The sequence below is a fragment of the Protomyctophum parallelum genome (genome assembly GCF_964188405.1).
Source record: "Protomyctophum parallelum genome assembly, chromosome: 19".
Lineage (NCBI taxonomy): Eukaryota > Metazoa > Chordata > Actinopteri > Myctophiformes > Myctophidae > Protomyctophum > Protomyctophum parallelum.
Window position 1 is genome coordinate 43,018,729 of NC_139717.1, and position 12,524 is coordinate 43,031,252.

The 12,524-nt window shown below is 42.1% G+C and overlaps 1 protein-coding gene across 15 annotated transcripts in view; it reads left to right on the forward strand.

Annotated features, from left to right (window-relative positions):
• Positions 1–12,524, forward strand: part of col12a1b (collagen, type XII, alpha 1b) — a 168,410-nt gene that overhangs the window by 37,594 nt on the left and 118,292 nt on the right. For all 15 annotated transcript variants that reach the window (XM_083790291.1, XM_083790277.1, XM_083790278.1 and 12 more), the window contains exons 15-21: positions 3,136–3,402; positions 4,516–4,708; positions 5,837–5,961; positions 8,587–8,736; positions 9,057–9,176; positions 10,490–10,654; positions 11,668–11,817. In XM_083790291.1, coding sequence (XP_083646417.1) covers positions 3,136–3,402; positions 4,516–4,708; positions 5,837–5,961; positions 8,587–8,736; positions 9,057–9,176; positions 10,490–10,654; positions 11,668–11,817 — 1,170 coding nt within the window. The remainder of the gene's footprint in view (positions 1–3,135; positions 3,403–4,515; positions 4,709–5,836; positions 5,962–8,586; positions 8,737–9,056; positions 9,177–10,489; positions 10,655–11,667; positions 11,818–12,524) is intronic.

Genomic DNA, 12,524 nt, shown 5'->3' on the forward strand with positions numbered 1-12,524 from the left:
AGCAGTTGGACTCCAACACATGGAGTGTTGGATTTTGGAAGCGCTCGTTGGAAATCACTCAACCGTCATACCTGTTTCTAAATGTCACATAATGCAGGAGGCAGCAAAATGTTATTGAATGTTATTGTTATTGAAAAAAATAATAATAATAATAATCAAATGCGGGGCATTTCTTGACAGAAAGTAGCTCATAACGTTTCTATGGTGGATTTTTATGAAACAATAACTTTGCAGATAGAAAGAGGATAATTCAAGCTTTTCGTACGGCTGCAATGTTGGTGAGTTTAACATCGTTTAATGCAATCAAACAGGACTTTTCTGTTTGGATGAATGGGCGTGTCTCCACAAAGCACAGAGCCAAGAACCTCGTCTTTTCATTGAGTCAAAGATTCAAAGTACTAAACTATGAAATTGGGACTTTCATTTGGTATATAGATCGTGCGTGTAGGCCGTCTCTACGGAACGGTATGAAGCGAAAAGGAAAGTTCGGTCTAGATTAAACCCCATTTGCTATGGGGTGATGAACTGAACGAACAAATGGAATCGCGCACCTGCACAATGCCTGGCTGCTAGCACAAATAACGTATTTGACTATACAACGAAACTATATATAAACACAAGGAAGTGGCAGGCACTCACTTCTGCTGATTATATGAATATTACAAAGAGATGCATAGGAGAATAAGGGAGATGACACGGCCTGCACTACGCGGACTTGAGGCGTTGCGCGCGCCTCTCTTTACCAAACTAATTTGGCATACGGTTTACGGGTGCTTTTAAAAATCGCTTTCCCAAATGTGTTTGACCAAAATAGCAATTTAGGGGAATATTATTATTATTATCATACGTGGATGTATAGAGTCTCTGAAGTGGTTGTCCCAACAATCTTTGAACAATTATTAATTCAATGACTTTGCTGGTGCGCTGAAGTAAATCAGCCAATTGAAGTTGGCAATTCAATTCAATTGAATGTTGTGGATACAACCGGCTGAAGTGAGTTTTCTCAGACGGGTGACCCCCTGACCCGACTCCGGATAAATGGTTGAAGATGGATGAATGGACGGAATTCATCCCCAGGCCCAGACTTGAACATTTTTCAGTTTTGTGATTTCTGATCATAATTGCCTTGAAACAGGGATAAGAAAGCATGCTTCCATATATGAATTTGTTTGCCAGATCAGTTTAATGTTTTGGATTTGTTACACTTCAAGGGAAAGGCTTGTATGTGTCAACGTGTCCCATGTGTTCATCTCTGACGCTTCCTGTGAAGGGCCTTTTGGTTCTGGTTTCCAGTGTTTTTGGACAAAGCACTTTCTTATTGCTTTTTGATGTTGGAACCCGCGGAGTGCCAAAGAGAGGCACTGACAGTTCTGATATGCTATGCATTCTGAGACAACACCAGTCACTGCTAAAGAGGAATGTTTTTTAAAATGATGCATGCCTTCTGCAGTGTAACATATACTAGTATGTTTGAACATACACGAGACTCCTTTAGAAAACGGATGATATATTCCCCCCGGTCTCTCTAACACACGTGGATGAAAACGCCCTCAAAAAGCAGCCTGTTTAAAGGAGAATTCCATACTAAAGGCTTTCTTACCTTTCTTTGTAGTTGTTACGTCCCCATCAAAGAGGTCCAGGTGTTATTTTGTGCAAAATCTCCTTATTGGCTATTTCCCCTACCATAAGCCCTCAATGAATTGCATTGAATTGAATGGGAATTGAATGGAGCTATGGGGTGTTGTGCTAATTCGCTTATTTCCATCGCTCAAAATTATAATTTCTTTGTATATATCCTCTCTTCATAATGTAAATAATATCCCAAGCGGCACACTTTACTACTTATTTCGATGGAAATAAGCGAATTAGCATAACACCCCATAGCCCCATTCAATTCCCATTCAATTCAATGCAATTCATTGAGAGCTTATGGTAGGGAAAATAGCCAATAAGGAGTTTTTGCACAAAAAAACACCTGGACCTCTTTGGTGGGGACGTAACAACTACAAAGAAAGGTAAGAAAGCATTCTAGCATGGAATTCTCCTTTAAGGAAACCTCCAGGGGGGCCTTGGCCTCTCTCAAATCCAAGCCTTAAGAAATTGTACACACCTCTCCTTTAAAGAGTTAATGTATCATTTAGTTACCTTTGAGCTGAGTCATTTGGCTAACACTCATATCCCGAATGACTCAATAGGAGAGTTGCTATTGCTAATCCTATAATTGCAAGTTATCTGATAACGAACAATTAGAAAGAGATAACAATAGAGAAGTAGAACATTTCTTTAAAGCAGTGTACAATGAAACTAACTGTTGAGGCTGTTACAGTTGCGCAACCTGTAGCTGGCTGCATGAATCGAACTTTTTAGTTTTTACTTTAGTTATTCACTGATTTAATTTCAAGTTTATTTGAAAAACATTGCATAGAGAGAGAGAGAGAGAGAGAGAGAGAGAGAGAGAGAGAGAGAGAGAGAGAGAGAGAGAGAGAGAGAGAGAGAGGAAGGGGGGGGGAGTTGCAACACTCGGTTCACACGGGTGTGATTTCTTTTTGCAACTGAATGGCTGGAAAATGGAAATGAAGAGTTTACATGGTACACATAGTACATGCACAAACTTTCCTTAATGATTATATCTGGCTTCACAGTATTCATTTATGATTTATTTTCTCTAATATTAAGGTCAGTTTGTATTGGGGGAGACATGGCCAAAGCATTTCCGGGGGTCCCCAGCCAAAAGCGTTGAGAACCCCTGGTCTAGAGAGCAGTCACAGATGTTATTAACCCATTCTGACCTGAGATCAGATTCATACGAGGTTTCCACTGGCTATTTTTCAATAGCTAAAGCATAACATGATGCCAACACCAAAATGGGTGCCCGGTCAGAATGGGTTAAATTAAGTCAATTCAAACTATTTGAGCTTTTTTTTTTGGTCTAATTTAAAATGTTAACCTATTAAAACCAGGAATGCATTTGTGTCATTTTAGATTTTTTGCGTTGGCTATTCAAAAATACCACATACACAAGCTCACTGCGCTCAAACATTTTTGAGAAATCTTGAAACTGAGAACTATACTGATCTAGAAAGGATTGGGTTCATGTGGCTATAACAATATCTGAATGCTCTCCTGTGTCTTCAGCGAGCGCGGCGGGTAAGCGACTGACCGTGTCGGACGAGACAGAGCGGACCATGAGGGTGGGCTGGAAGCCGGCACCGGGCAAGGTGGTCAACTACCGTCTGAAGTATGTCCCCAGCACGGGGGGCAACGAAGTGGCCCTCAAGATCCCCGCTGTCGTCACCTCTACTGTCATGAAGAACCTGAAACCGAAAACCACCTACAACGTCACCGTTCACCCCATCTACAAGCGCGGAGAAGGCAAAGCAAGGCAAGGAGTAGGAACCACATGTACGTTGGTCCATAATTCAAACCTACCAGAGTTGACGGTGCACTCGCAAAGTCCGTGGTATCTCTTGAACTCCGAGAGGGTAAAAATGGATCCAATCGGAACGTAAAACGGTCTGTTTGGGTCCATTCTTTCCCTCCCATAGTTCAAGTAACACTTAGGATTTTATTGTGTATTGTGTGCACTGCCAAAAAGATGTCCATCTTGAATGAGTTACTTCATTATGTATTCAGTCTCTAAATCTTATTGTCGTTAAAGCAAGAGAAAACAAATCTAGGGTGAGGTAATTTTATTTCTTTCCGATGTGGCTCAATATGTGTTTCAGGAATGCTCTTGAATCGGGTCGAGTCTAGTCACGTTATCTTGAAACAATCCATTTTTTCCCCAAATAACAACACTTGATTCACAAAAGTTCCTGAAAAAGCCACATTGCTTTGGAAATAAGAGCCATTATCACATGTCAATGGCACATTTTTTCCCACCCCAGGACTAAACGGAAAAATCTAATGACTTTAAGGTTGATGTTTTGTTTCGTGTAGGGTCGTGTTAGACAACTGAACAAACGGGTCTAAAACGCAATTAAGGCACTCTTCTAAAACACCCAAAGTTGAAGATTTTTCAACTCTCTGTGACCACAGAAAAAAGCGCCAGACATGCACAGCTCAGCTCAGAATAGCCACTCATCACCTCACCACGCTACTGCTGTTTCTACTAGCATAGTGTTAAATACTCCCATCGAGAACAATTCAAAACATACGCTGCACTCAGGAAATTCTTCGGTTTCCCTAATGGCCCTTAAGTGCCAATCCTGTCCTGTTCACCTGGACACTCAAATCACCCGCTATCATTCACCCGCTAGTTGTACTAACTCACGACATGAACCTTGGCTTTCTGTAATCAATGACATTGGGGTTCAAGGAATTGTATTATGGACTAATGAGAAACTGGCTGGAATGTGGGATGCCTGATCTCAATGAAACCTCTGTATTGTTGCCAAGTTTTAAGCTGTTTTGTGCTTTTTCTTTTCTATTTCTTTTGCCGTTTTCTTTTTTTGATGCCGTGAGTTTGTTCTAAAGTTTACCGGCCCCCCCGTCCCTTATTTTGTCTTATTTCAGTGTCGCCATATAAAGCACCACGTAACCTGCAGACCTCTGAACCCACCAAGACCAGTTTCAGAGTCACCTGGGATCCAGCTCCTGGAAATGTTACGGGCTACAAGGTCACCTTCCATCCAAGTGGGAATGATATTGACCTGGAGGAGCTTCTTGTTGGCCCCTATGACAACACTGTGGTCCTAGAAGAGCTCAGGTGAGATTTATACTTCAGCAATAATACATAAGAGAGGCAGTGGCGTGCACAGATATTTAGAGGGGCAGGTGCTCAAGTGAAAAAAAAGGGCACCTTGTGCAGCGCATTTTGGGGCGGGAACCCATTTTGGTGCTTTATAGCTATTGAAAAAAAGCAGATCTACAAGCTCGTAGCGCGCCGCTCGTAGCGCGCCACTCGGTGGCGCGCTACGAGCTTGTAGATCTGCTTTTTTTCTTTAATCGAAGAACCACTGACACAGAAACATATCTTTAGATTGTGGGGGGCCTAAATAATATAGTAGAAGCGTTTTTTTATCAAGATTTGATCAATGTCACCGCATGGTCCACACACTACAAATTAAGAAAAAAATTAAAACTTTTTTTTTTTTTTTTTTTTTTTTTAAGAGCAAAATTGCCAAAAGGGCAGGGGGTGCTCTAGCACCCCCTAGTGTCTATCTGTGCACGCCACTGAAGAGAGGCCAAGGCCAGGGATATTTGCCCTGTAGGCAATGTTAGCTGCGGTGTCCCTTGACACCAGGGCTGCACGATATGGACAACATTTTATATCTCTGTATTTATGCCAAATATTGCAATATCGATACGATATACGATATTACCATTAAAATGTCATATTTTATATTTTAAGTGTTGCAACATTGAAAACTAAACATTATTCAAAAAAAGTGTGTTAGTGAGTTTGCTAACACACTGGACCAGGGCTAACAACAATGCAACAGAGTGGTGGTTTATTTTCCAAGGGGCACAGGCTAAAATAGAGGGATGTTGCTGGCTTTCGATATATTGACCATATATCGTGCTATCGTTGCCTTTTTGCGATACTGATATTGCGCATTTTCATACCTCGATAACAATGCGATAAGGTTTATTGTGCAGCCTATTACTTGGTACTGCAGTTACAGTATGGTTGCCGTTCTGCGGATTTGTCTACTCTATATCATAGCTACAGGTAGCTGTGGTGTAATACAATGGTACCAAATTTACCCTTTACTTTGGAGTTCAATTAGCAGGATTAGTAAGGACACTCTCAGACAAACACTGTAGATATTGTGGTCTGCGGCTACGTATAAACACATTGATTTTGATGACTTTTAATTTGTTTCGGTCGTAGGGCAGGAACTAAGTACTCCGTGGCCGTATTTGGGATGTTTGACGGAGGAGAGAGTTCACCTCTGGCAGGGGAGGAGAAGACCACCCTTGTGGAGGTTCCTGAAATCCCTCTAAAAGATACATCAGGTAAAACATCTCACAGTACCATAATAAACAGGCCTCCTCTCTTCTGGACTAGTACACGCACAGAACAACAGCAGCGCTCCAAAAGGCTGCAGACCAGAACAGCGAAAGGAGTGGCCCCGACTTGTGAAATATCACACAGCCAGAACGCTGAATTATTTCCTGTCGGGGAGAATTAGGATCAGAGTTTGTATTGGAATTATGGATCAAATATCAATCACATGTGATTATGATTAACGAAGCAAATTGCTCTTAGCTGCTTTGGCGTGAGTTGCCTCACTCTCCACTCCTACAACGCCACATATCACAGCATGTTCGGGGAGGGGGGGGGGGGTTAGAAACGACACATGCCACACATGCCAAAATGTTGATACTGGCTTTAATAGATTAGCCAATCGGAAATGTCTCGCCTCACGTGTTGCTTATTTGCCATCGTGTGAGAAGCCCACACACACAACACAAAGCACCAAACTTGACTGCGTCACCACAAACACACATCCTCGTTAGTAGGCCCCGGAATGGTTTACAGTCTTATAGCCACTCCATATCCGTCGGCCAAATAGTTTTTTTTTTACCCATACAAAAGTTGATATTTCCCCCTTTCTTTTTCACTTTGGCTATAACTGCTAATGGAAAGGGGGGAAAGAAAGTGCTCTGCTAGCAATTACAGATTTTTTACAACGCAGAGAGTAAGCAGCTCAGGGCCGCATGCAGCTAGGAAAATGTTATGCTTCTTATAAGACCCCGAGGAGCCACTGACCCTGGGCTCAAATTCCTGCTGTAATGGAGAGCAGACACAGTGACACACTGCCCACCGGGCCTGGAAGCAGGAGACGGGGAGGATGTTCCGCACACAGGTCCCAGCATGTAGAACCTCAAACACCGGACGCCACCGACCGAACCAGACGAGTTCTTGGATGACTGGCTAGCTTTGCCTTGCCTCTTTTGGAGGCTTTTTTCCAAGGAAGGCACGTTAAAGTGCTATAGGTGTGATTGATCTACTTGCATCCTTACGTTACGCGTCATACATTTAGGCCTGATTCAGTTCCTGTTGATCAAGGATGGGCAACCTATTCGGGCACACGATTGCTTGCCGTTTTCAAGGCCTGTGCGATCACCCACTGCCAGACAGTGGAAATCACTATTGTTTTTACGTCTTATTATAGGCTGCTAATTAGAATAATAATTTGAGTAATTTAATCACTTTTAACCTGGCATCCGTAGTTTAGGCATAATTAGTGATAATCTAATCTAATCGGGTAATAATCTTAAAAAGTGAATTCTGACTATCTGGTTTCATGTACATCAAACAATAATGGTTATTTTTGATCACCTCGATAGACCAATTGGATCATCTGGTACAGTAGACATTACCACCAACGAACGGTAGGAAGGCTCAGATCTCACAGAGTCGGATCTTGCACACATACTGTACTGTAATGCAACCATCATTCTAGAACCATAAAGTGAGATCAATATCACAGACGGTGTTCGCTTTCATTGTCAATCAACCTGACTCTCAGCCCTGGAGCAAAAGCAACAATGACACACAGTCATCCAGCAATCAAATTGCCACATTCTACACTCACTTTCAAAGGCACTTGCTCAGAGACACTGGTACTGGTTAAGACACTGTCAAATCTCTCATAATACAAAACTCTTACGATTTGGGACCCTTTGCGGGTCTATTTTGTACAGTCTCAAAGAGTTAAATCAGCCCTGCAGATTTTATTGTACACATAGTAGTCTGTATTGCATCACAAGGCTCTCAGGTCCATCTGTGTTTATGACATCTGCTTTTATGAAGGGGATGTTTGAGGGACAGATGAGTCGTCTGTTTACCGGGGAGGTAGAGAATCAAACAGGCCATGTTTCCATTCAACCGCAGTTCCGCTTTCCCCTCGTCAAGCATCTGTTTCAAAATTCTGCTTTTTAAAAGTGTGGATGAATCAATTGTTTCTCCTAACCTGTTTCCAATTGCAGACACAGGGTCCAATTTTTATTTCCCACCGTGGCCACTGAGCGCATCCTCGCGGCCCGTCCTGCAAAGTCTCGGGGCGAGCGAGCGACTGCTTTCGCCCCCCCAAAGGTGACCGGAGTAGCGAGTTCGGATGAGCAACAGGAATGTGCAATAACCTTGGCAGAGGAGTTGTCATATATCAATTTGTCAAGGAAGGCTCGCTCCTGCTATGGGGGGGCGACAGACTCACTTTCTGGAAAGGCCACAGGGCGGTTGAGCCTTTGGATATACAAGAAGAAGACTGCCATGGAAGGAACACAGTCCCTCAAGGAAGAGAGCAGTTAATCCAGCCAAGAATGCTTGACAGCTGTTATATAATGCCTTATATGAGAGCCAGTGTAATTTGTGTTATATGATGTTCAAAATATGTTGTGTAACGTTATTTACTATGTATGCATTTGTATATTACACTTTTTGTCATGATTGTGGTGTGCATTTCTCTTTGACGTAACTTCAGTTCTCTGTTGTGAAATTCTTTCTTTAAACCCCTGATGCACTTGTTTCTACACAAATCCTTCTTTAAATTAATGTTTCATGGCCTGGTCATCCACAAGGGTGTCTAGGTTGTTTTGCAACTCTCGCTCACTGCTTTCTCCCTTGTGTAACAGATGCCAAGTGTAAGACCAACGCCCAGGCTGACATTGTGCTGTTGGTCGATGGATCTTGGAGTATCGGTCGTCTGAACTTCAAAAGCGTCCGTGCCTTCATCGCTCGCATGGTTGGAGTCTTTGACATCGGCCCTGAGAGAGTGCAGATTGGTAATGACCGATCCTCTCTGATCCCTCTAGTGACATTTTGTTTCTGTTTCTGCATAAACTTAATTATAATCTTTTATAATCAACTAGTGGTGTTTTGAGTTAAATGTTGTCATAAAGTGGACTTTCAAGGTCTATTTTGCTGTTGTTTTCTATGCATCTCACTGAGAGGGTGTTAACGGAGCCAGCAGTGTAAGTTGTTGCTTTATTACTGCTAAGTGTGTAAAATGTTAATCACATGACACTATAAACAAAATGTGAGATACAAGCATAATTAGTTATCATTGTGGTGTTTGACAATGACAGTGTTTTTCGTTCTCCAGGTCTGGCCCAGTATAGTGGAGACCCCAAGACTGAGTGGCATCTCAATGCCCATCAAACAAGAGGATCCCTGCTGAATGCTGTGGCCAATCTACCGTACAAAGGAGGAAACACCATGACGGGTAACTTAACAATACTTCAAAACAATGTTTCCTGTAACCACTGGATAAAAGAGCCCTATGAATACTTTGCCATATGCCGGTATCGTGTGTAAAGCTTGTAGATCTGCAATAATGTTTTGCTATTTTTGAACATTTGACATTTTCATCTATAATGACACACCCAAAATAGGGATAAAAGTGTAAAGTGAGAAATATATTGGGTTATTTAATATATTTGATCATGTTTCCCCGGTATATTTGGCATTCCAGGGTAAATCCTGTTGAAAACCACTACTATCATTTACACACCTGGGTCGAACGGTATATAAACTCTGTTGATGAATTGAATAAATAGGGGACCACATTGGAAACAAGTAACCAGGACTTGTTTGTGTTATCCCTTTAGCCTTAACATCTTACTATACCACCTATTGTGGTCTAATTAGGTCCTGGATGGATTGGGTTTTCCCAATGGGAAGGCTTGGAAGAGTCACCACAAAGTCGGATTATCAATCAATCAATCAATCAATCAATCAATCAATCAATCAATCAATCTTTATTTCAGACCCAGGAGGATCAATTTCACAAACAATACAGCATAACAGTAAATATAAAATAAAAAGAGATAAATAAAAATGCACACATATCCCACACTGTTCAGTTTCTGACATACAAGCATGTGCGCCAGTGGTTCCTCAATCTCAATGAGAAGTTGAGAACCTGAGTGAACTGCGTGTACTAGGGTCCGTTATTACAGCGATGATGTCGTTTATTGACTCAGATGCCCTACACATGAACCTGTACATATGGTTACGTAGTACAGCAGAGCAGGTAGGTCGCCCGACACTAACAAGCACTGGAGCTTCTTGGCACTCTCAGCAGCAGCCTCATACTAGGCCACTGTGAGTGAGTCTGGTGCTGCTTTGTCTATAGCATGTTTGCTTGGGCATACAGCTTCCGTCGCTGTCTAATAGTCTATAGATGTCCTTGTCATCTGAAAGATCATCAAGAGATGATATGGCCCAAATAAGTGATCTCGCTGCACACACTAAGGCCAGTGCCAGCCAGATGGAAGTCAGGAAAGACTGAATGTCTGTCTTCCCTACTTTGGGTAATCATTATTTTACTTTTCTTAGCGTTGTTATTTTATATTAAAATCAAGACCATATACTGTGAGCATACGCCCAGAAGCTGTTGGAGGATTAGTACACCTTGATCCCCATTTTGTTGATGCAGTAAACCTCACCTGGAACACCCAAGTAGCACAACACCCCAAACAATCACCCAACGTCTCACATCTCACATCTGTAATTTCTCCTTGTTGCTCTATGCAGGCATGGCACTGAGCTTCATCCTCAACAGCAACTTCCAGGCGAACGTGGGAATGCGTCCTAACTCGCGTAAAATCGGCGTCCTGATCACTGACGGAAAGTCCCAGGACGAGATTGTCTTCAACTCCCAGAAACTGAGAGACCGGGGCATTGAGCTCTATGCCATTGGTAAGTAGTGTCTCACAGTTTACATACTTGCAGGACCTTTTTTTATCCCCAGGAAAGCCTGTACAAATATGTTGGTGTAAAGTTGTCTTTCCAAAATTGGAACGTTAATTAGGAAATGGGTGGAAAAAACCATATCTATATTGAGTACTTACACGAAGACAATGATTTACTTTATTATGCAAATTAAGCATTATGTAGGAACATATGCAAAATAATCACAAATATGAAAAAGCTACTACTGTGGAAGGGTTAGGGCCGATTCATACTCCTATTTTACCGCTGTTTCGGCGCTGTAGTGCAGAAATGATTTTGGCTCGTCAGAAATTTTCAGTAGCACCGAAGAGCCGACTTTAGGACGGTACCCCCCCCCCCCCCCCCCCCGAACCTCAAATGACGTCACATTGTAGGCTCTAAAATAGGAGTATGAATCGGCCCTTACCATGTATTAATTTACGTGTATAAACAATTTAATATAGGTCTAGTTTTCACTGAGAACACAATAGTTCCACCTTAGAGAACTTTGGTTCCTACCTAAACTACTGCGCTGAAACTGACAACAGAGGCAGTTATAGCGGACCCCCGCAGATAATAACAATCAGCAGGTAATTAATTGATTTAACCAATTCTTGTTTTCCATATACAACAAATAGCTAAAAGCTGGCAACGTGACGCGTTAGCTATTAAATGTAAACTCCAGAATATGGATGCAGGGATTCATTATGGTTAAGCCCCGAGTCGATGAGCAGTGGTTCAGGGGTAAAGTGGCTGGTAGAAAGGCCGGATCCCGGCCTCCCCCACAGTTAGTGTCCAAGTGTCCTTGAGCAAGACGCTGACCCCTTACTTGCTCCCGATGAGCAGGTTGGTGACTTGCATGTTTTCCTCTGCCATCGGTGTATGAATGTGTGTGTGAATGGGTGAACGTAATGCACAATCTATGTAAAGCTCCTTGGATAAAAGTATACAAATGCACCATTTACCATTTATTTCACGGTGACGCCACGACTGTGTTTCAGGTGTGAAGAACGCGGACGAGAACGAGCTGCGGTCCATCGCCACAGACCCGGACAGTATTCACATGTACAACGTCAACGACTTCTCCTTCATGATGGACATCGTGGACGACCTCACTAACAACCTCTGCAACAGCGTCAGGGGCGGTGCAGGTAGGCCAAGCCTTCACTAATTAACTAGTAATTAACAAATGTTTTTAGTCCCCCAGGCCCCATCCTTTTCCGTATAAACTAAATATCTTAACCTGAAAATAGCCCATGCTCACAACTTGAGCTTGTAGATGGGCTATTTTTGCTGAATGTTCACTCCAAAATAGGTAACGCTATAGGGTGCATGTGCTTAAGGTCTGTGAATGGGATACTGTTTACGGTTTTTAATTAAACAAAAGTGTTTTTTTTTCTATCATCTTTCTTTGATATCATTTTTCACAATAATCACATGAATTTGTTTTCTTTTTTTTACAACTTATCTAGACAATATTTTAGTCTGGAGTGCCCCGTCATATGGATATATACCAGAAATGTATTAATAATTTGTTTTAAAGTGAATACATACAGTTTCTAATATCCTCTGCATTGGGAGCGAATGCTTTTGTGTTTTTTTTTTTTTTTCAAACTAAACTCTGGTAATCGCAGTTCTAACACGCCATAGACAGATGCTGTAATGGCAATGGACTGGAGCTTCCAGAGGTGTTAATATTACTAAAACCGATATATGACTTATAGCCGCTCGATTGTAGATCGGCTAAATTGTCACCCGCAACTAGGGATGGAGCTCGTGAATTTGTATTGATAACGATCACCAATATCGAGCAGGCTTATCGAGCTGGGTCCTTATCGAGCCCACTATTGACTATTAT